A 24,399-nucleotide genomic window follows, 5' to 3' on the forward strand; every position below is an offset into this window, starting at 1 on the left:
CTCGCACATATGATCTGCTCTCGTGTCTCTAGTCTAACTTCAGACCAGAGCCGTTGGTGTGTGTGTGCCTTTCACAATGTAGAAAACAGTAAATGTGTGAACAGCTGACCGATTTCAGATGCAGCTTCAGGGTCTCTTTATAGTGTAGGGGCGGGGCTTCAGATTCTAGAGACCATTTGATTGGACAGAAGATATTTTGAAGAATGTTTGTAACCAAGCAGAGAGAGCAACCATTGACTGTAGTAGGGGAAAAATTACTATGGTAGTGAATGGTTGCTCTCTCTGCTTGGTTACAAACATTCATCAAAATATCTTCTTTTGTGTTCAGAAGAACAAAGAAACTCATACAGGTTTGGAAACTCTTGAGGGTGAGTAAATGATGACAGCATTTTCATTTTTGGGTGAACTAACCCTTTAAGGCTAACAGTCATACTAAAAGCTGATTTCAGGAGGCCTTTAAAGGAGAAAATACTCAGCAATGGTGTTGAAAGCACACTGTTGAAAGTGTAAATCACTGACACCTGGAGGAAAATCAGGGTTATTACAGTACATATTGGAGTATAAACTGATGTTAAACACAATTTGCCTTCAACAGATAGTTATGTTGGTACTAAGTTGGCACGTTCTAATATCTGGGAGACCAAGACCACCCTCATCCTCTGGGAGATTCAATATATTAATGCTTAAGTGAGGTCTTTTATTAGCCCTGTCTAAGTCTTGTTTTCTGCAAGAAAATATCTGAATTGGATATAATACTCTTGAAAGATCATTCATTTTCAAAAGAGCAACGCACTCGAGCCAAGAGATGGGGAGAGTATTCAACTATAGATCAAGTTTAATAAGAGGAGTTTAAGTCTGAAACATCCGGTTGAATTGAGGAGTTATATAATGTATTCCCAGATATACAAAGCCAGACAGGACCTATATATACAGTCATGAATATACATTCACAATCTCTTAACGTCTATTTTATGTTTGATTCAATTTAACGGAAATGTATAGCTATTTCTAAACAAAATGGCCACCCCTCTGCTCCTCAACGTAAATAAACAAACAACATGACTGAAGCCCGAATGTTGCCACTTAAGGTGTTCTTATCATCAAAATGAGTTACTTGTAGAAGGGCTAATATCAGCGTTTTCCTGTCTTGAGATCTGTTCCTATGGGATACATAAGCCTGTGAAGAGTAGGTCAAATAAAAAGTGCCAGCTGAAATGCTTTGTGAGAAAGAAAAGCAAATATATATCCCGACCAGAAATGTTTCCCGGAGTAATAATACAATCCCATGTGTGCATCAAAAGTGAGCTGAAAGGAGCAAAACAAAGAAAAAATCATGTCTAAAGGAACACAATTCAGTGTGAAAGAGATCCTGAATGACAAAATAAAGTTAACATGTAGCACTGACAGAAATGTGGACCTTAAATGTGTAAAACATCTCTATAACAGAGAGCCTAATACAAAACAGAGAAATATGACAACATGTGCAAGCTCATACCTGGGTCATACTCGTGTTGCCAGCATTACAATAACATTTGTCTAAACGTGTGGGAGCAAAGTCATCTTCAAACAGATGTGTGTCCACTTGGGATGGATCCTGGATCATGTTGGTAGTGTGACTTTGACAGAGGTAAGATAAAGCTGCCATTAGTGACCCTCAGATGTTTCTTGACCTCCTCAAATTGCTTGTTTGTGCAAAACGGCAGCAGAGAAATCCTGGAAAATCAAAGCCTGCTCTCCATTCCCCAACTCTCTCACAGCAGTGATGACCCATTCCTCATCCTCGTAGTTGTGGAATCTCACCAAAAATGCCTTTGGATATGGGGACACTTGACGGATCTACCCGGAGTTTGAATGCCCAGAGAGTTTGCCAGCCAGGCTTCGAAACAATCAACAGGTCAATCACCTTCTGCGTTCTCAGGAATCCCAGCAATACGCATTCTCTTCCTTCTCCCTCTGTTCTCCAAGTCATCCAAATGATCCGTTAGCTCACTAACTCGTCTCTTAGCGTCTCCAGTTTCTCAGCATCTTCCACCGTGGAAATTTGGTTCTCAAATGCATAAGGCCATCAAGATTTTCCTTCTGTTGCTGCAGAAGTTGTGACAGCTGACTCAACTTTTCATTGATCCGTTTTCTACAGGGAGTGCAGAATTATTAGGCACGTTGATTTTCTGATCATATTTTTTTTCCAGGCACATTTGACCAATTCCAAACCACCAGATTCATCTTCCAGAATCTGGCAGTACGTTTTGGGAGTTCATTTTAGTCCATCCTGAAGTCCGTTTTGCAGAGATGGACTAAAAATGAACTCCCAAAACGTACTGCCAGATTCTGGAAGATGAATTCTTCAAACAGTGGTACTAGAGGATGTGGTGCTGGTCCTTCAAGAGTCACTCTCAACCTATCTGTCCATAAAGCCTATAAAAAAACCTTCTTCATGTATTTTACAACACTTCAGCTTGTGATTCTTATCTAGTGGGGGTCATTTTTTAGGATTCTTTACCTAACTGAAGTCTCTGAGATCCTGACACCTTGCACTTCTGGAGACTCCAGGTAGGTTCAGCTCTGGAAAATGGTGGCGCTGGAGACTAAAGGGTTCCTGATGGTTTCACCCTTAATTCTTCACCTTAATTCTTAATTCTTTTGCAGTTAACAGGTGTCTTTTCTTCACCACCTGTTTTTGTCTGATCCTGCTGACCCAACGAGCATTTCACTGTCCAATGGTCACGCCTTAACTGCAATGTCTAGTATTGCATTAGTATTGCATCCTTCTCATGGACATTTAATACTTTTGACTTTTCAGTCTGAGTTAAATCTCTTTTTTGGCTCAATTTATCTGTAAAAGAAAACATGCCTAATAATTCTGCACACCTGAATATAAGGTGATTTTCATTTCCAGCCTTCATGAACAATTATATATCACTTATACATTATTAAATACTAAATCAATAGTAGTTATTAGGATTACTGTGGTTTGGAATTGGTCAAATGTGCCTGGAAAAAAAATATGATCAGAAAATCAACGTGCCTAATAATTCTGCACTCCCTGTAAATGTTATCCATGATTTCTGTGATAGCTGTGGTGCTGGGCGGGTTTGTGAGACATTAGCGTTAGCAGTTCTTTAACGCTCCTGTGAGGCACGATGATCGACTGTTTCAAAAAGTAGGAGTCTAGACTCATAGCAACTAGTCTAGACTCTGAAAAATGATAATTCAATGCAATGGTTCACACCGTCTGATTAACACGACTGTTCTGGAAGCTGCCATCTTGGATCCAAATACTGATAGTGTTGATATTGACCAATATCTCAACTCTCAGGGCTTGATCTGTTAATAGTGCTGTAATACTAGTGTGGGACTCCTGTAACACAGACATAAACAGTGACGTTATTTAATTCATGTTCTCAATGAGATGTTGAATATCAGGTAAAACAGGACAACTGACATTATTCTCCAGGACGAGTAGTGCATGGAAAACTTGGGCTTGAGTATTTGCACTTTATGTTACACCATCCCAATTGAAATCAATGGACCCTTAGCAAATAACTATCCACTTTCACATACAACAATACGTTTCTGTACACTTGATATATGTGATATCACTCTATTTCATTTAAAGATGATAAATAACACATGCATCACAATTGATGCAATATTTATTTTACATATCTACTGAATGTTTCTACAGTCTAAATATTTCCTAAATGTGTTTGATCATCAGTCAAATCTGACTCAGAATGTCCATCAACCAATCAGAATCAAGCATTCAACAGACTTGTGGTATAAAATACAGTTAAACTAATGTTATAATCCCAAGGATAAAGAGCCCAACTAAAGCAAACACTGATCACCATAATGGTGATCCTTCAGTGATTCTGCTTATCATCAGGTGTCTTGACTAATGGTCACTCATCACTTAATTAATCTCTTAATTATCTCATTAACTTTAACACTGAATCAGAGTTACTTTAACACTCTTGAGTGTGGAGTCAAATAAACTCTGAGGAGTGTTCATTTAACATAATTTTTTTTGCTGTGTATAAAATACAGTTACCTCATCAGTTCAGAAGTTTGGAGTCTCCAACAGTTCTCTTCTTGATTCATCAATCTCCAGTGGAATGGTGAGCTCACCTATCAAATAAGGATGCACCAAAATTTTAAACAAATATGCATTTACAGAAACATTAATAAACAGAAATTACATGTGTCATGACATGTGACATGTGAAAAGACATGTGTGTCAAACAAAGTTGAACACTTCTGAAGCTTTGCACGTTCTTGCTGTGTGTGATGAGATTCATAATGAGAAACGGTTACCATTTTCATTCGCTTGATCCAGAGAAATAGTCGCACTGCTGTCTAATGTTCTAGAAGCTTGACCTGTTGGAGAAACAGGGAAATGTTCATTTACATTGCTGTGGTATAAGTGCACTTAATATTTGCCTGGTAAAAAAAACAAAGCAATTCCCTAAGAAAGCATTTAGTTGTTTGATTTAGCTAGAGCTAGCGGAATAAATATCTAAAAAGGAGGCATGTTCGGAGTACCCCCTAAGGCATTTAGCATCCTTCTTCTTACCCCTTCTCTTCCACTTAGACTGCAGTCACACCGTTACCATTAAGGGACAATATTTGCCTATTTATCTTGTCATTCAGCTCCTCGCTCTCGTGATGAATGAGATCTGACTCCTGTTGCGTTTGTGTGGCGACCCTCATTCGGCTCAAGCTGAGTGAATTCACAGTGAATGTATTTATGAACTGTGTGTGTCAAAATCGTGACCAATCAATCACAATATTGCTCAAAGAAATTGCGATAGACTTTTTTGTCCATATCGCACAGCTCTGAAAGCAAGTGGCTGTATTTATGAATGGGTCATTGAATCATTGACTTACACAATGACTACGTTTACATGTGCACCAATAATGTGACTATTTCTAATAAGGTAAGGTTTTAATCACAGTAAGATGTTTACATGACATGAGCAGAACTCTTCACTCAGTTTACATGCAATTTTCCTTATTCTGATTATTCTCTAATAAGTTATACCACACTCAGATAGGCATAACGTATGCATGTTACAGGCCATTGTTTTACTCTACTCGGCTCAAATTCATAATACATTTTTATGGATGTAGCTTGCTGGATATTATTTGGCACCGTGATGGAGATCGCAGTGCTGGGTTTGCCTGCTGCCGTCGTGTTCTTCGCGCCATCTAGATGAAGATATGGAGTGGAGACGGCTCAGCGAGTTGTGTTGGTCAGAATGGTAATAATGCGATTAAGGCATTTACATGGCTGTTTATTGTGACTATGGTTACTACGATTATGAGCTTAATCCCGTTAGTTTGATTGAAGTTTTGTGTTTACATGATGTAAAGTTTAATCGCAATATTGTCAAAATCCTATTATAATCGCATTATGAGGGAGCATATAAACCTACTCATGTGTTCAAGTTATGCTGTGGCTTTCGTTGATCAAACATGAAAAATAGAGCAATCAATATCACTTAATACCCTTCTGTTTGTTGAACTGTTGTAAAAAAAAATAATTAAAAAAATCAATGTCACATTTGCAATTGTGTGGATTTCGGTACACAGGTGAAGTGAATAACACTGATTCATTGCGGCACCTGTTAGTGGGTGGGATATATTAGGCAGCAAGTGAACATTTTGTACTCAGAGTTGACGTGTTAGAAGCAGGAAAAATGGGCAAGCGTAAGGATTTGAGCGAGTTTGACAAGGGCCAAATTGTGATGGCTAGACGACTGGGTCAGAGCATCTCCAAAACTGCAGCTCTTGTGGGTTGTTCCCGGTCTGCAGTGGTCAGTCTCTATCAAAAGTGAAGGACCAGTGGAGAACCGGCCACAGGGTCATGAAGGACCAGTGGAGAACCGGCCACAGGGTCATGAAGGACCAGTGGAGAACCGGCCACAGGGTCATGAAGGACCAGTGGAGAACCAGCCACAGGGTCATGAAGGACCAGTGGAGAATCGGCCACAGGGTCATGGAGGACCAGTGGAGAACCGGCCACAGGGTCATGGAGGACCAGTGGAGAACCGGCCACAGGGTCATGAAGGACCAGTGGAGAACCGGCCACAGGGTCATGGAGGACCAGTGGAGAACCGGCCACAGGGTCATGAAGGACCAGTGGAGAACCGGCCACAGGGTCATGGAGGACCAGTGGAGAACCGGCCACAGGGTCATGGAGGACCAGTGGAGAACCGGCCACAGGGTCATGGAGGACCAGTGGAGAACCGGCCACAGGGTCATGAAGGACCAGTGGAGAACCGGCCACAGGGTCATGGGCGGCCGAGGCTCATTGATGCACGTGGGGAGCGAAGGCTGGTTCAGGAATGGTTTGAGGAGCACAACAACGTTTGAGGCGTTGACTTGGCCTCCAAATTCCCCAGATCTCAATCCAATCGAGCATCTGTGGGATGAGCTTGACAAACAAGTCCGATCCATGGAGGCCCCACCTCGCAACTTACAGGACTTAAAGGATCTGCTGCTAACATCTTGGTGCCAGATACCACAGCACACCTTCGGGGGTCTAGTGGAGTCCATCAGAGACGGGTCAGGGCTGTTTTGGCAGCAAAAGGGGGACCAACACAATATTAGGAAGGGGGTCCGAATGTTATGCCTGATCTGTGTTTAATATATGATCAACAGTAAAAAAGAGAACTCACACAGGTTATGTTTTTGTATCAAAGAGAGTTTGAGCCTTAAATCGATCTCTATCGTGTTTTTCATGCTAGAAGTGCTGAATCCCCACTTTTACAAAGGTACATTGTTCAGAACGGCAGTAATGTAGCTTGATTTGCTAAGGCAGCATCCTCTGCACACAATCTGTCATATGGTCAGTTTTGACCGTGAAAGATGAGGTGATTTGATTGGATGTTATGTATTTACGGCATTTCACCTGCTAGAAATATGTGCTTGGTTTAAATGTAATTTTAAAGTGGCTATGATTAAATGAATGGCAAAACTTTTCAGTTTGCCAATTCGGGGTGGGTTGCTTGAATTGTGGGTTCATTAGCCTATTATTCTTAAAGAAAAACACAACAACAACACAGTACAATGACAAACTCCCATAAATAGGCGCTTTTACATTTGGCTTTGAAATAAAATATTCCGCCGTCATCTTGTCAGTCAGCTCCTCACTCTCTGATGTATGAGATCTGACTCTCATTCGGCTAACGCTACACGTTCAGTTTTTAATTGCAGTTAATCTGTTCTCTAACTGAACAAAATGATTTTTACTACTATAATATATCAAAACTGGGACGTAACAGACCTATGTGTTTTGTATCACTAGTGCAGTGTCCGTTCTCTGAGCATTTAAGCCCTGCCCGTGTGAGGCACGCCACAGATTCATGCTTTTATTAGAGAGAAGAATATGTTCAGCCCCCTCCCTCCGGAGCTTCCAATATTTGATGTTGATTACTACCGATGCTTCGAAGCTCAAACAATGGTATTCGGACCAGCCCTAGTTTTGGTGGGTTTGTGCTTAAAGGTGGGAAAGCTAAACAGAATAACAGATAGTCATTTTTAATATATTCTTTGCACTCCAAATTGTTTGTAATGCAAAAATAAGTTATTGAAAACAAGTCCATATCTTTTGTTCAATCTTATTGTAGTTAAATATTATGAAATACCCATGAAAATGACACTACACTAGAAATTTCAGAATTAAAGCATGACCATCAGACAATGTATCCTTGGGGAACAAAATGTTTAACTCTACCTTTACACAATTGGTCCTTAGGGTACAATTATACCGTCTCGGTTACATATATGTAACCCTCGTTCCCTGAAGGAGGGAACGGAGACGTACGTCGGAACTGACATTCCACGGCCCGCCCCGCGTTGCGGGTATAAATACGGAAGTAGAAGTGCCGCATATCGTTTTCAACTGAGGAGCCGAGATAAGTGGCTCGGGCCTTCAGCTGAAGCACAGCACCTGGCGACGGGACGTATGTCTCCATTCCCTGCTTCAGGGAATGAGGGTTACATACGTAACCGAGATGCTCCCTTTCAGACGTTCCCTTTCAGTCGGTCACGTTCGACGTACGTTGGAACTGACTGACGAATTGGGATCCCTACCAACACGCTATAGATGCTGGCGCTGGAGTCAGGGCTCCCGGCAGGGAAGGACAGTCACTGCTGTTCCTGCAAGACCCACTCAGCGTGACTATTGGATAACGCTGGGAAAGCGTGCCCGTCTCGAGGAGATGGCACACTGCGGAGTCACGTCCTTCAATGGAAGGTGAGGTGGCGAAATACACATAAGGACTAACCTATCAGGGTAATGCTACCTATGGCAGTCTCTGGGGTGGATCCTGGTCCCAGGGGGGAAAGAACACACCCAGAGACGACAGAGTGAGCTCTGTCAAGGGAAAGACAAGGGGCTAGCCAAGTAGGGTAGCTGGTACCGTGGAAAATACACATATGGGGTAGCCGTTACGGGACCACTACATATGGAACCCAGCCTACACACACGTTCCACAAGCATACGGGTGCAGGCCTAGCGTCAGACGGCCGCAATGTCTGACACCGAAGGGGTGACGGAGGAACTCACAGGGTTAGCCGTTTCCGGTGAACACAACTGGAGACAATAGTATCCAGCCCAGAGGGCGGGAGTGGTGTTGCAAGCCGACGCTAGAACGGGTACTGGCCACTAGGGGCGAGGATGCGGGAAGATACCGGCTCTACACGGAGGCTATCAAATCTAGCAAACGTGTTAGGTGTCGCCCAGCCCGCAGCTCTACATATGTCTGTCAGCAAGGCGCCTTGAGCCAGCGCCCAGGAGGAAGCTACACTCCTTGTGGAGTGCGCTCGCACAACGAACGGGCAAGGCACGTCTTGGGACTGGTAAGCCAAGACGATAGCATCCATTATCCAGTGGGCTAACCTCTGTTTGGAGACAGACTTTCCCTTCTGCTGGCCTCCGTAACAGACGAAGAGCTGCTGTGAGGTTCTAAAGCCTTGAGTCCGGTCAACGTAAGCGCGAAGAGTGCGAACTGGACATAACAAAGCCAGGGCTGGGTCTGCCTCCTCCGAAGGCAGCGCTTGCAGGTTCACCACCTGGTCCCGGAAGGGAGTGGTGGGAACCTTGGGCACGTATCCAGGCCGGGGTCTCAGGACAACGTGAGAGTTGGCCGGCCCGAATTCTAGACACGATTGGTCGACCGAAAGTGCATGCAGGTCCCCTACCCTTTTGATTGAGGCCAATGCCGGAGAAGGAGAAGCCGTCTTCATGGACAGGATTTTTAGCTCAACAGACCGCAAAGGCTCAAATGGAGGACCCTGCAGTGCTCTAAGCACCAGAGCTAAATACCAAGAGGGTAACGAGGTTGAACGAGGAGGATTCAGTCTCCTCGCACCTCTGAGGAACCTGACGATTAAGTCGGGCTTACCTAAGGATTTACCGTCTACAGCATCATTATACGCCGCTATTGCTGCGACGAACACTTTGAGGGTGGAGGGAGACAGCCTTCGCTCCAACCCATCCTGCAGGAAGGAAAGCACAACATTAATCGAACACTTTCGGGGGTCTTCCCGGCGGGAAGAGCACCACTCGACGAACAGGTTCCACTTCAGAGTGTAGAGGTGCCTCGTAGAGGGGAACAAAAGTTCAGACAAAGCGTAAGAACGGTCTATGTCAAGGAAGGATAGAGACATGAAAGTATGCGTCCTTCAGGACGATCGCTGCGAACCAGTCTCGGGGACGGGTGCATTTGAAAATGCGTTTCTGCGTTAACATTTTGAACGGGAGCTTGTGCAGGGCCCGATTCAGAATGCGCAGGTCCAAGATTGGCCTTAACCCACCCCCTTTCTTGGGCACAATGAATTAGGGGCTGTAGAACCCCGACCTCAAATCAGCAGGAGGAACCAGCTCGATCAAGCCCTTCGCCAACAGGACATTGATCTCGGACCGCAAGACATGGGCATCGCTGCTCCGCGCGTAGGTGAAGAGGATGCTCTTGTACTTGGGAAGCCAGCGTGATGGCCTGGGGAGACCTAGCCAGGCCCCCAGAGACCGATCAAGCGGGACCAACGGCACCACAGACGTACCCGGGGTGAGGCAGCAAAGTGGAGCATTCAGGCCCGACTCGGGAGGCCCGGGAGCAGCCCGGAGTGTTGCCTGAGTACTCCAGGTGGGGCAGAGTGTGGGTGAGAAGGCCCGGGGGCATCCTCGGTGCCCACACTGCTGCCCCCTGGCGAGGGGGGAGAGGTGAGGAAAGGAGTGGCAAGGCCCGGGGGCGTCGCACACTGCCAACCTGTCCCTCTCGGGGCTCAGGGAGGGAGGAAACTGCTCTTTTATTGAGAATGTGGGTACCGCTGGACCCCGGAGGGACCGTGCTGCGGCCAGCGACTGTTGCAGTTCCTGCATAACCCTTGGGTCGGAACTACCCTCGTGCAGTTCCTTGAGCGCCTTGGCGTGGTAGATCTGCAGGGGCGCCATGGCATGCAAAGATGACGCAGCTTCCCCACAGGCTGTGTAGGCTCTGCCCGTTAGACCGGACAAAAACCTACATGCCTGGGAGGGGAGACGTGGGTGACCCCGCCAGTCAGTAGCGGTCTTTGGACACAGTTGCATCGCTACCGACCGCTCCACTGGGGGACCTCCATGTAACCCTGCGCCAACCATCGAGGGTAGTGAGGACAGAGGTGTCAGTTGATCGGCTTCGAGCACTGTAGGGCGCTGTCCACGATTTGTGAGCTCCTGATGCTCCTCCGGAAAGAAAGGTACTGGGGCGGGGCACTGAGAACCAGCACAGGCCATCCCGAGATATCAATCGTCCAGCCGCGAGGGTTCGGGACACGGTGGAGGGTTCCACTCGAGCCCGACACTCGCGGCGGTCCGTGAAAGCATAGCCGTGAGCTCTGGATTATACTCGGACAACGCTACCACACCCGAAGGGGGCAACGCAGCCAGATCCTCGTCTCCAGAGTCCATTAGCTCGTCCCCTGATGCACCTATCGATAAAATGTCGTCAGTCGGAGCCCCGAAAGTAACGGCTGGCCCCCAATGGAAGGACCAGCGCGCTCTTCCGGAAGCTCTACCAGCGCAGCGGAGGGGGGAGGGGCCCGAGGAGCCTGGTGACCCGGCGGGAGTGCCCTCACTGGAACCCTCAGGTCTCCACCAGGTAGCAGCCCTCTGGTTTGCAGTGGGAGGACCATTAGATCGGGGGATACGCAATGGAACTCCACCCCGTTTGAGGTATTGGAGCCTAGACCGTAAGACTGCGATGGTCATGTTCGCGCAGTGCGAACATGAGTCATCCACGAAAGCCGCCTCAGCGTGCTGAACGCCCAAACACGAGAGACAGCGATCGTGTCCGTCAACTGGAGACAGATACCGACGGCATCCAGAAACACATGGTTTGAATGACATCTTGAAAAAGACGCAGGGTCAAACAGTGTTGCTCTTTTAGAAAAGGAAAAAAATGCTCTGTTCAGTGCCGAGGCACACAGGGGAAATGGCCATGGCTCACAGCGGTTCAAAGGTGCAAGCCCGCTGTGAGCACTCAAGAGGAAAATGCCTAGCAAGCTGTGAAAACAGCTGTTTGTTTTCTTCACTTCGCGACCACCGCTGCAAGGCACGTCACACCGACACTGAGATATCCTGGAATGGTTTCCAACGATCCTCTTCACAAGACTTTGAACACTCTTCGTAGGAACACAACACCGAAGTTGAAAAGGATATGCGACACTTCCACTACCGTATTTATACCCGCAACACGGGGCGGGCCGTGGAATGCGTTGTTTTTAAACACTCGAAGTAGATTGGTCTCTGAAAATAGATCCCAATTCGTCTGTCAGTTCCGACATACGTTGAACGTGACCGACTGAAAGGGAACATTGTTTTTTTCTACTTAGAGCAGGGGTAGGCAAGTTCGGTCCAAGTGAGTTTGGCTCCAACCCTGAAAGACATCTATAGAAGCTCTTATTGAGAATTAACAGAGGTTTAGATGTTGATGATTTATTTAACATATTTGGTCACCATTATGGTGATGAGTGTTTCATTTAGTTGTGCAGTTTGACTCTTCGCTTATGTGAGTTTGTGGTTTTTGTAACAGTGTTAACAAAACACATAATCTGTTCAAATCAAAAGAAGCCATAAACTAAAAATATCATGAAGAAAAATTTTGACTAAACTCATCATTGACTAAAAATATTAATAAATAATATTCACCAACAACACTTTCTTGCCACAGATCAGACATTCTGAATTCTGATTTTTAAATACATTCTAGGGGGAAAAAAGTTTTGACACACACAGATATCAAGAATCAGCATATGAATCTCAACAATGGTGAAATACTTAATGCTGCAATGCATGCTGGGAGCCATGAGTTTTATACTGTGGTGGCTTAGTAGGGTTGGAGCTAAACTCTGCAGGACATCAGCTCTCTAGGACCGAACTTGCCTACCCCTGACTTAGAGGTACAAAAATGTACCCTTAAAGGTACCACCCCAGTGACGGCCACTTGTACCTTAAAAGGTACAATTTTGTAAAAAAAATGTTTTGAGAGTGTATGGTCTTCAACATTTTATCTCATTCACTTACATTCTTTGTGCCTCAGTAACCAAGATATTTGTTTGTAAAGATTTTTTTTTTAAATGACATTGCTACAAATGCTGTTGAATTAAGTTGTTTATCTTTTTACACAAAAATATATATATTTTTGCAATACTACATATTCTTGCAGTAGCGATATCACACATCCACTGTGGCGAGGGGGGTGTGGTTTCGCGAGGTCTGCACAGACAGAGGGAGTCGGGAGACGAGCGGTGAGAAAGTGGGTCAAGTGCATGATGATAAACACCTGTGTCTGATTGCAATGATTGGCGCGGAGAGACCGGTTAAAAGCCATGCTGGAACAGTGTGCCGGAGGAGAGGGACGCTGAGGACTCGTGGGACCTGGCAGAGTGAGTCGTCCAAAAGAAAGCTGTTGTTAAAGTGACAAGTTTCCAGTTTTGAGTGTTTTGTTGCACGAGTGCGCGTGGCGCCAGTTTCTGTTTATAATGAGTTAAAAATAAAACCCACGAGTTCCAGCTTATCGCCAACCCTGACTTCTTCCTTTCATCCCTGCGAACAAACATTGCTACATCCACCTTTGTTGAATTGTTTTCCTTGAATCATGTTTATTTTATTGCAGAAGGCAATGATAACATCAGCAAACAAAAAATAAACAATACAATACTAAAGATGCAAATTAAATAAACTGCTTTTAAATTTCCAGGTAATGTAGGTATGCCTAATAACAACATTCAAGAAAGAAATGGAATAATCACGTGAACAAAAAATAAAAATGCATATTCTTCACCGGAATCGTACTCCACTGATTATTATATTAGGCTAGATGTTTACATTCACTTAAGACAAAATCACTTTTTTTGACACGTTAAAATAAATGCAACAAGACGCTAAAGATTTTGTTTAGTACACGCGCTGTGACGGCTGGCCTCTGTGCATGCACTTTAAGTGTGTGGTCTACAGTGTTGGGCACGTTACTTTAAAAAAGTAATTAGTTATAGTTACTAGTTACTTCTTACAAATAGTAACTGAGTTAGTAACTGAGCTACATCATTATAAAAGTAACTAATTACCAGGGAAAGTAACTACTGTGTTACTTTTTTGTTCAAATATGTCAAATAACTTGGATGCCCCCAATATTAAATATGTTAAATGAATGAATTGGACACTAAATAGAATAAATTATTATTATAAAACATTGTACATTAATGTAGGCTACACTATTGTTGTGGGACAATGTGAGACACCTATCAAAATTAATACATTATTGTAAATATTATCAGTAGACCTACTATAGTGTAAATATTGTGTAAATATTATCAGTACTATACTACTCCTTTGGTAGTGGAGCTCACGTTATCACCTGGGTTTTTAGCCACTAATGTTGTGGTGGCATGTGATGATGTGAGGAGCTTCATTAGATTAGAATTACTTGCCACCGACGTGGAGAGACTCTTTCTTCCTGGGCATAAGTTGCACGTTACATAAATATTCTTACCTTTCACCTCAACGAGGGAAAAGTAGCGCTTATACTTCCAGTTTGCCAAAGCTACCTTTGAAGTCCTTGGGCTTGACATCGCTCTGACTCCTCCTGGTCGTGTGTGACTTTGCATGCGTGTGCGCGTGTGTGTGTGTGAACTCAACCTATCAACCTCGACCTTGTCTCCCACCCACCAATCATCATCAATTATGTGTACCAAAAACACGCATGGCATGCGCGCACACACACGCACGCGCACACACACACACGCTGCAGGTCCGACTGACAGAGAGCCTGTTCGGATGAAAACCGCTTCAGTGAGCTCAATTATAGTAACGCCGCATTTTTTTTCTCAGTAACGCTAACGCCGTTGTAACGGGAGAAACACTAATTTGTTTGATTACTCGTTACTGAAAAAAATTAATCCGTTAGTAACGCCGTTTATCTATAACGCCGTTATTCCCATCACTGGTGCACTCGTAACACCATTTAAACTGGCAAGGCGCCAGTTTACACAGTTTCTCTTACACAGTTCGGAAGTGGTTGAAATTGCAATAAATAAGAGTGTAAGTTTTGAACAAATAATTTGTAGAGATTTGCCAGAAGAAGCAGATTTGTACGGAGGCATCTGATGACCAAACTACATTGAAATTCGCGAACAGAAAAATCAAGTAAGCCCAGAGCGGATTTTTAGAAACCGTACCATAAGATGAGATCGAACAGCACCCAGACCACCTCCCGAAATGGTCTCGGTTCGGTTCGGTTCAGTTCGCTTTAAAGGGGTCTGAGATCGTTTGGAGTGTTCACACATGGGCCGTGCTCAGACCCCTGAAAAGGACCAAGTGTGAAAACACCCTGAATTATTATTTCATTACTAACACAAAACCAAAAACAAGAATGTGTGGATCATCACTACTCACCAATAATCTTTTTCTTCACTAAGATGTAAACCACTAAAGCATCAAGAGCCAGCATAAGCACAACTCCAATCACTACTCCGGTCATAAGTGTGACAGTCTCTGGTGGGCAGTCCCAGTATTTTCCATCTAATCAAATGCAAAAAGATGAAAAATAGCATTGATTAATTAAGGATATCATAAACAAAAAAATGGGAAAATGAATTAGCTAATTATTAATCAATAGCTCTTTCTGCGTAACTGCTTTAATTACCCAGTTTAATGATAATAGATCCTTTGAAGGGGGTCATGATACAATCATATTTATCTTTTTCCTCCTTCTTGATCTCCACACTCTTCCTCATCTGGAAGGATCCATCATGGTTTGGTCTGATTCCTGTGGATTTCATCTCATCTTCTGGCAGAGATGTGCCATATTTCCTAATGTTCAACGTCACGTCTTTGTGGTAGAAGCCAGTGGCCAGACAGGTGAGTTTCAGCTTGCTTTTGTACCTGATATACCTTTTTGCAAACACATGAACATCTGGAGGAGCTGAAAACACAGGAATCAGTTCATCAATCTGCTGCTGATAATCATCAAACACAAATACTGCTCGTTTACTCACAGCCGTTTCTGAGCTCCTGGTCTCCATATTCTCTGAATTTTTTGAGCCAGTCCACACACTCTTTCTCCAGGTAGCCTTTGGTGTATTGGTTTAGGGCGGGATCATTATCCCATTTTCTCTTGGTTGGTTGAGCTGCGTCAACTGGGGCGACCCATTGAGACTCTTTAATATCAAAAGCCAAGAAGTTTTCTCCATCATAGCCGTACTCAGAAACACTTTTGAGAAACGTCACTTCATCTCCCTGCTGCTCAACTTCACAACCAACTCTCCACTGAAGAACATGAAGATCTGACACGGACACAAATTGAAATGTGTGTGAGAGGATAACAATAATAAAATTAGAATGTATATGCAGGTGAAACTGTAAGAATGTTCCTCACCTGATTCATTTTGTCTCATGCGGTTCATCAGAATATGGACATTCATATTAAACCACTGTTCTTTTCTCTTTCTCGCCTGAGTGCCTCTTTCCCAGTAATCCTCCGGCAGTTTCTCTTTCATCCAGGGCTGTTTGGGAATCATTCTCTGTTCCTTGCTGTTGTAATGGTCGATCTGTCTGTCGTCTAGCAGACCCATAGCAGTGAATTCATAGATGCCCGGCAGATCCACGGGTTTGGACAAGGCCGTGTAAATGTAATACAGCGAGTGTCTCTCTGCAATGAAGAGGAATAAAACATACATGAAATAACTGTTCACTGAAATGTAAATTTTACATTTACAAGTGGTACATTTCTTAAAGGGTTAGTTGACCTAAAAATGAAAATTCTGTCATTAATTACTTACCCTCATGTCGTTAGATGGAACAAAAATGAACATATTGTTGTTGAAATCCGATGGTTCAGAAAGGCCGGCATTGGCAGCACTGTAATTTGCACTCACAAGACCCATAAAAGGTACCAAAGACATTGTTATAAAAGTCTATCTCACTACAGTGCCCGAACAGCCGGCTCTAAGTCATATTCTCGCGCATGCGTTGTGGTGCTTCATGAATTCACGTCTGAGACCCAGGGGGAAGACAGAAACTTGTTGAATAAAGTTATTTTTTTTAAAAAATTCGAACAAAAACTATTCTCGTTGCTTCATAACGTTATTGTAGAACCACTGTAGACGACTTTAGTACCTTTTATGGGTCTTGTGAGTGTAAATTTCGTTGTTGCCAATGGCCTTTCTGAGCCATCGGATTTCTACAAAAATATCTTAATTTGTGTTCCAAAGTCTTACGGGTGTCAAACGACATGAGGGTAAGTAATTAATGACAGAATTTTCTTTTTTGGGTGAACGAACCCTTTAAAGTAAAAGAAGTAAAAACATCAAAACAATACTCTCAAAACATTTTTAGTTACAGTAAGAAACAAATAGACTAAATCTATTATAATAATATACAAAGCCACACAACAAAATCCCCAGTCTTAAATCAACACTGCTCAGAGCACATATGGTCCCACTCTACAGAGAGTTAAAGTAACACTGAATCAGTTAAAGTTAATGAGATAATTAAGAGATTAATTAAGTGATGATTGACCATTAATGTGGGGGTATAATGCTATTTCATGCATTCTACCTTTTTTACACTTTTAAAGACTTGGATTCCCATGCTAAACAAAAAAAAAAATAAGTTGGACGTTTGATGGAGTATTTCTGTGCCAAAAACACTCCTTCCGGTTTCTCACAAGTTTCGGAAAGTTTTTTTCAATTATGGACCTATGTTATTAAGTGCACTCATTCTATCCCACTTTGCACCGCAATAACGAGTGTACAGCCAATGTACACACAGCACCTGTCCGAATTCACTCACTTGTTTTCATTCACTCCTTCGAGTGAACTGTGTCAGTGGACTAAAGTAGGGAATAGTGATTAAGGGTTTAGAACCAAAGTCAAGAATAGCACAAACGAACGAGTCGAGCGGATGCTCATGCTGACCAGTCTTGATGGGGACGACGGTCAGACTTATAAAATCCTAAAAAACTGCCATAGTGGCGAGCTGACTTGTTTTCCTGTTTTATCAACAATTTCCTCGCTCACTGCGGCACTCATTTTCCACTTAACACTCCACGCCGGTTCTGTTTACTGAAGAATTAATCCAACACAAGACAACGATATGGCGCAAACAAACCTGATACAGTTACCTGATTGGCTGTTAGCCTGTCACTCCCTACGTTGCTTGGTTACCACAGAGTGAGTGCCTTTGTTCATGCAACCAAACTTTATTCACAACCTCTGGTTTCTTCCGACGAAGAAAAAATTTTTTTGAACGTTTTATCGAACGCATTTTTTATTGATATCGATTATGTGTCTATCGCGATACATATCGTTATTGTTTTATCTCCCAGCCCTAATTACAGGACTTCATGAAATCAATAATGTCACCAAAGAAGTGTGTTTTTGGTTGCCAGGGCCAGACAACCCTGTTCAGCTTCCCAAAGAACCCAGCGTTAAGGGGACAGTGGATGGAGTTTGTTTTTCCGGAGCAACAACAGAGTTGCGCAAGTGTTTTTGTTAGTTCCCTGCATTTTGGTGATGATTGTTTTATAAACAAGGCCCAGTTCAACTCCGGATTCGCAGATCGTCTAATGCTGAAAGATGGAGCAGTCCCAGCGGTTAAGGTTCACGGTCATGCGTTGGAACCGCGTGCTGTGAGTAAAACCGCTTCAAATGTCTGTGTTGTTGGCGATCGAGGCGTAAGTGCACATCAAGTAAACAACATGAACGTGGTTCTTTAGCTCCGCCCACACAATACGCCTCCAGCCGCTCGGTTTTATTCGGAAAGACTCGGTACAGCGTATCTGTCTTTTATAAATATGATAAAACTAAAGTCTTTTCGGAGATATTAAGTATCCAATACTACTCTATAGGAACTCAAGATTGACATGAGATTGACAGAAACTGTGTGTGATACCCCCGTTCATGCTTTAATGATGAACACCTGATGATAACGAGCAGAATCACTGAAGGAAAGAGAAACACAAGAACTACTGCTGACTTCAGCCACAGCCTTAGATGAAATCAACTGAAGATAAAAGAAGACATTAATTCTCTGATTAGGATTAAACAACTCCACAAACAGCATCACCAGCTTCACACATTACTAACCAGACTGACTTTATTTCTGTCAGACGACTACAGAATCTCTTATTGAGAATCAACAGAGGTTTAGATGTTGATGCTTTATTGAAAGTGTTTCCTTTAGTTTGGCTTTGAGATTGTTGTCTTTGTAATAGTGTTTACCAAAACACATAATTTGTTATAAAAAAGCCAGAGAAAAAGATGATCAGGCTATATAGCTTTTATCATCCTAAATGTGTGGTTGTGGCAAGCAGTCAAGGACAAGTGCCGTGAGAGAATGGGGCGATCTCACAGAGGAGCTTCGGAGGCATAAAAGGAAGAGCGACGACAGTGAAGGACGAGAGAGGACCAGGGGTCCGTTCTTCATACCTCACTTAATACATCTGAGATGATTTGGCAAATCCCAGATCTTCTAATTGCGATAACAGAACTCTGGCTAATTTGGTCCTTCAAACGAATTTGCTGATTTGATTAAAATATCTGGATTAAATTGTCTGAAATTACTGCATGTTGTTGTGTTCCCTAAAAAGGGCAGATGCATCGATACTCAAAACCACGATCAGAAATGCAGCGATTGGCTGGCATCAAGACAGCAATGTAGTGACATCATATAATTAAAAAAGACACCTGACGAAAAACTCAACGAATTTCTGAGCCAAGCAACCACATAAAAGTTATAATACACTGAACAAAATTATAAATGCAGCACTTTTGTATTTGCCCCCATTTGTCATGAGCTGAACTCAAAGATCTAAGACTTTGTGTACACAAAAGGCCTATTTCTCTCAAATATTGTTCAGAAATTTGTCTAAATCTGTGTTAGTGAGCACTTCTCTTTTGCCGATATAATCCATCCACCTCACAGGTGTGGCATATCAAGATGCTGATTAGACAGCATGATTATTGCACAGGTGTGCCTTATGCTGCGTTCACACCAAAGGTGAATAGAGCATCAAAATCATGTCTACCGCGTCTAGTTTGACGAGTGAACATTTTGAATCCATTCGCGCATCCACAGTGAATTGGACACGCGTAGAAATCGAGTGTTGCAAGCGAAATAGACGCGCATTCAAGGCGCTCCAGGAGAAATATGTCCTAAAACATATATATTAAACATTAATAGCCACACAAATGTGGTCCAGGCAACGCACTACCTGGATGATCTTCACTGCATGTATATTTAAATATCCTTAAAAAATATAAAGTTATGAAACTTCACTTTGCCCTTAGTCAAAACCATTTGGCGGCAAACAATAGATTCATGAGACCAAGTATCGCTCATTAGATCTACACAAGACAAATTAAATCTCATGTTTAACCGCTACAGAGACATCAGAGCCAGCGGCAAATGCCAGAAGGACTGGCCGAGGAAAGGCTGCTCTCTATGGAGTCAAAATAGGGCCACATATATCTGCAAAATAACACAATGTTTTGCAAAAAAAAATATGTTTTGCAAAAAAAAAAAGTTTTGCAAAAAAAAAAAATAATTTTGCACAAAAAAAAATAGAATATTGAGAAAAAAATGCTTTTTTGCAAGTAAAAAAATTATAATTGCAAAAGAAAAGTTACCACTGAGAGAAAAATAAAGTTTAGCAAAGTAAAACTTGCAGCACTGACTTTGCAACACCTTTGCGCCGCTCCTTTAAATCCGCGTTTCCGTCATCCGTGCCTCTGCGGCGCAAGCTTTCCTTTGCGCTTCATTTTTCTTTGCGCCTCGCTTTGTGTCCCTGATTTGACGTGGGGGAGGGGTCAAGAGGTTGGGGTGTGTACATGGGTGTGTACAAGGGACGAAGGCGCGTCCTTCTCGTTACGTCAATCAATACAATCTGACTTAAATTTGGCCACTCGCCCTTGAGGCTGAGCAACTGTGCTGATCTCTCGCTGTCTCAATTAATTTGCCCAATCTCATTCACTTTCTATGCAGAGGATGATCCATCGATGTCTAGCATTCTGGTGTAAGGGTTATAAATACCCAAGTTGCATGCATGCAGCTCTCAGCTATGTTAACTAACCAAACTACATCAGGAATCATTTCTTGAATCTGTCTGACACATCATCAGTGTTGGGGTAAAGTGTTACAAGTAGAGCTGTCAATTTAACTCATTAATTAAAAAAAAAATAATAAAATTAAATTAAAAAAATGTATGCAATTAATCATGCCCAATATATTCTTGTGTTCAAAGACAGCTAGATGATATGCAGCAGAATGACACACAGAGGTCTCGAGATCCATACGGTCTGGGGCTCGCGCTGATGACGTAACGAGAAGGACGCGTCTTCGTCCCTTGTACACACCCCAACCTCTTGACCCCTCCCCCACGTCAAATCAGGGACACAAAGCGAGGCGCAAAGAAAAATGAAGCGCAAAGGAAAGCTTGCGTCGCAGAGGCACGGATGACGGAAACGCGGATTTAAAGGAGCGGCGCAAAGGTGTTGCAAAGTCAATGCTGCAAGTTTTACTTTGCTAAACTTTATTTTTTCTCTCAGTGGTAACTTTTTTTTTGCAATTATTATTTTTTTACTTGCAAAAAAGCATTTTTTTCTCAATATTCTATTTTTTTTGCAAATTTTTTTTTTTTTTTTTTGCAAAACATATTTTTTGTTTGCAAAACATTGTGTTATTTTGCAGATATATGTGGCCCTATTTTGACTCCATAGCTCTCGCCGGGGTTAACGAGCGCTGAGCACCCGGTGATCGCCTGGATCTCACAACTCCAAAAACACAAGAATATTTTTTTTTTTAAATAGGCTCTCTTTATAAATAAACCACAGAATTGAGCTTTAAACAACTACATTATCAACTGAAAAGCATTAAAACTACATTTAGTGGCACAATAACAGTATTTTTAAATTATGCAGGGTTTCTCATCACGTCACCTTGCCACGTGACAGCAGCAAGCAGGCGCGAATTGACGCCAAAGTTCAGATTTTTCAACTCGGGCGTCAGACGCAAATTCGCTTCAAACGCGTGAATGCACAAAATGCACAAAAAGATCCACTCGCTCGTATCGCGCAAGACGCTCAATTCGCGACCAAATTCGCTCAATTCTGCGCTGCAGGACCTCCAGACGCGCGTCAATGCGCCTTTCCATTGACTTAACATGGAAATCATTCGCGCCAGATGCTCTATTCGCGTTCGGTGTGAACGCAGCATTAGGCTGGCCACAATAAAAGGCCACTCTAAAATGTGCAGTTTTATCACACAGCACTGGGACAAGCTCTGGGACAATGTTTGTGGATTTCCGCCTGGATTTGGCCTTCCCAAATTGAAAAGCTTCCCATGCCCACATACAGTGGTCTAAATACACATTTGACAGGAAACTAGAGCTGTCAAAAGATTAATCGTGATTAATCACATCCAAAATAAAAGTTTGTGTTTACATAATATATTTGTGTGTACTCTGTATAATTATTATGTATATATAAATACAAACACATTAATGTATATATTTAAGAAATATTTGCATGTATATACTGTATATACATTTATATAATTTATATTATATATAAATATAAATATCTTATATATAAATATAATAAATTTTTCTTAAATATATACATGCTTGTGTGTGTTTTTATATATAAATAATAATTATACACAGTACACACACATATACTATGTAAACACAAACTTTTGTTTTGGATGAGATTAATAGCGATTAATCTTTTGACAGCCCTACAAGAAACCCTTTGAAGTTACATTAAAAACTGCTAAAAGTCAAGTGATAAACATATGTAAAACAAATGCCAAAGTGATGCACATCTCCAGAAAGTAGACATTCTAAGCTTTCAAATGGTACCACATATGAGGTCAGAGCTCCTCCACAGACATTTAAAATGTAAAGAATATACTTGATGCTGTCATTCCTTATCAGAGTCCTTGGAGTATAAGAGGTTAACTTTAACTGATTCAGTGTCACTTTAACTCTCTGTAGAGTGGGACCATATGTGCTCTGAGCAGTGTTCATTTAACACTGGGGGTTTTGCTGTGCAGCCCTGTATTTTTCTGAAGGACACAAAATCCCAAATCTGAAAGCAATCCAAAAAAAGATCAAACAAGATCCTGTTGGATACACACACATTTTTTTTTTAAGTATGTTTATTTGTTGTGATGATTATTACAGTGTCTATTTAGTATCCGTTAATCTAAGTAAGACCAATCTTCAGATAAAGGCTGCTATAACCCTGTTAAACCTGTAAATTAGAAAGCATGTTCTACGTTGACAAAACAAAACAAATATTTTATTTATAAATATGTACATACACACTTTTATATTTCATATACAATGTTAACATATCAAAATTCAGTTTTGTCGTTACAAAGTCTGAGAAAGAAGAGTAAACGTTTTACTTTCACTTTCGTTCTCGGATAAATGCAGAAAAACATAATCCTTTACCTGCTTGAAGTGAAGCCGAAGTCCCACAAAAGTAGAAAACCACAAAGCAGAGAGAAAATTTTCGTGAAACTTCGGCCATAATTGAAAATCCATGTGTGATTTAAAACGGTTTACATCGTTCCTTCCTTGTCAGCGTCTAAACGCCAAACTGCCCAAGTACAGCAGCACATAATGAAGTTAAGCATTTACAAGGAGGCATTAACCATCTCTTGAGGTTTATTGAAGAGCGCCATAGAACAACACTGTATTCAGTTATTTTCATCAAGAGTCTTATCGCTATATTTAATAACACATCAAGAGACGGCCTTGTCCTTCGCTTTAACTGACAATAACACTGCCCAGACATGAGCAATCAACAGATGATCAGTCCAACACATAAGTCAACTTAATCAAATACAGAGTGTCAAACCATATCCACCACATCTCCCCCTAGTGCGCTGGTTAGTGAAACACATCTCTCAGGTAATGCACATTACCACGACACCTCCCCATTTAAGTCAAATACTTATAATAATAATAAACTATTTTCTATAGCGCCTTTAAAGTTACATCTCAAAGCGCTTCACATAAACATTATGGACAGTATAGAATACAATAAAACAATATAAAATACATTAAAAAATAAACATTAAAAAACATACATTTAAACAAGTTGAGTCACTTATATGCTAGCCTAAAAAAGTGGGTTTAAAAAAAAATTGGGTTTAAAAATAATAATAAAATTGGGTTTAAAAAAAAAAAAAATTTTACTTAAGGTTTCTATTTACGTTATGATTATAAACAATTTTTTCCCCCATTACCTTACCCCACAACAAAGACTATGTATTTAACCATCTAGAACTCACTTACCAGTCTGTATTCACATTTTCCTTATGGTTTCTCTATAGAATTCATAAAAGTATAGAATATAATATATTTCTAATAGGGGCTCAGTGTGACAACATGCCCCTTAACAATCATAGTTGTGATTGGTTTGTGTTTGGATCGATGTCTACAGTATTTAACAATAATACTTTCAAATAAAATAACTTTTCTTTTCATATATGCATAAGATATGATGCACAATGAGGATTTTTAAAATTATCATGTTAATGGATAATACACATATTTTTGTTAGTTCATACAGGATTAACTAATTTGCATAAAATGAGAACAAATACTTTTAACTATATCAAATGTGTAACCATACAGACATAAAATGTCTCCCTTAACTGTATTAAGAAAAATATACTTTGTGCCAGTTTTAATAAAATAGTTTTCATAGACATAGAAAATATTGTTTAGGGCAAGTTATTTATTTTTCATTAGCTCAAGATATAAAATACAGATGTGAACCATTACCCTACATTTTTTTTAATTGAATGAATGAAAACCTGGATGGGAGAGAGTGCAATGCCCA

The 24,399-nt window shown here is 41.8% G+C and overlaps 1 protein-coding gene across 1 annotated transcript; it reads right to left on the reverse strand.

The window, feature by feature from the left end:
• Window positions 1-817: 817 nt before the first annotated feature.
• Window positions 818-23,350, reverse strand: LOC307126300 (H-2 class I histocompatibility antigen, Q10 alpha chain-like). Its single transcript, XM_079816762.1, has 8 exons — window positions 23,001-23,350; window positions 15,921-16,193; window positions 15,541-15,828; window positions 15,189-15,467; window positions 14,939-15,064; window positions 4,315-4,377; window positions 4,052-4,128; window positions 818-3,358 (listed from the first exon to the last, which is right to left on the reverse strand). Exons 1-7 carry the CDS (start codon window positions 23,077-23,079, stop codon window positions 4,061-4,063), a joined length of 1,176 nt encoding a protein of 391 aa, XP_079672888.1. The 5' UTR covers window positions 23,080-23,350; the 3' UTR covers window positions 818-3,358; window positions 4,052-4,060.
• Window positions 23,351-24,399: the final 1,049 nt, after the last annotated feature.

Source organism: Gobio gobio, assembly GCF_949357685.1.
Source record: "Gobio gobio genome assembly, chromosome: 1".
NCBI lineage: Eukaryota > Metazoa > Chordata > Actinopteri > Cypriniformes > Gobionidae > Gobio > Gobio gobio.

Coding starts and splice junctions, on each gene's coding strand:
- LOC307126300 (XM_079816762.1), bottom strand. CDS start 23,079: ATGGCCGAAGTTTCACGAAAATTTTCTCTCTGCTTTGTGGTTTTCTAC. Junction 15,829..15,920: donor CATGAGACAAAATGAATCAG/GTGAGGAACATT, acceptor TGTCCGTGTCAG/ATCTTCATGTTCTTCAGTGG. Junction 15,468..15,540: donor CCAGGAGCTCAGAAACGGCT/GTGAGTAAACGA, acceptor CTGTGTTTTCAG/CTCCTCCAGATGTTCATGTG.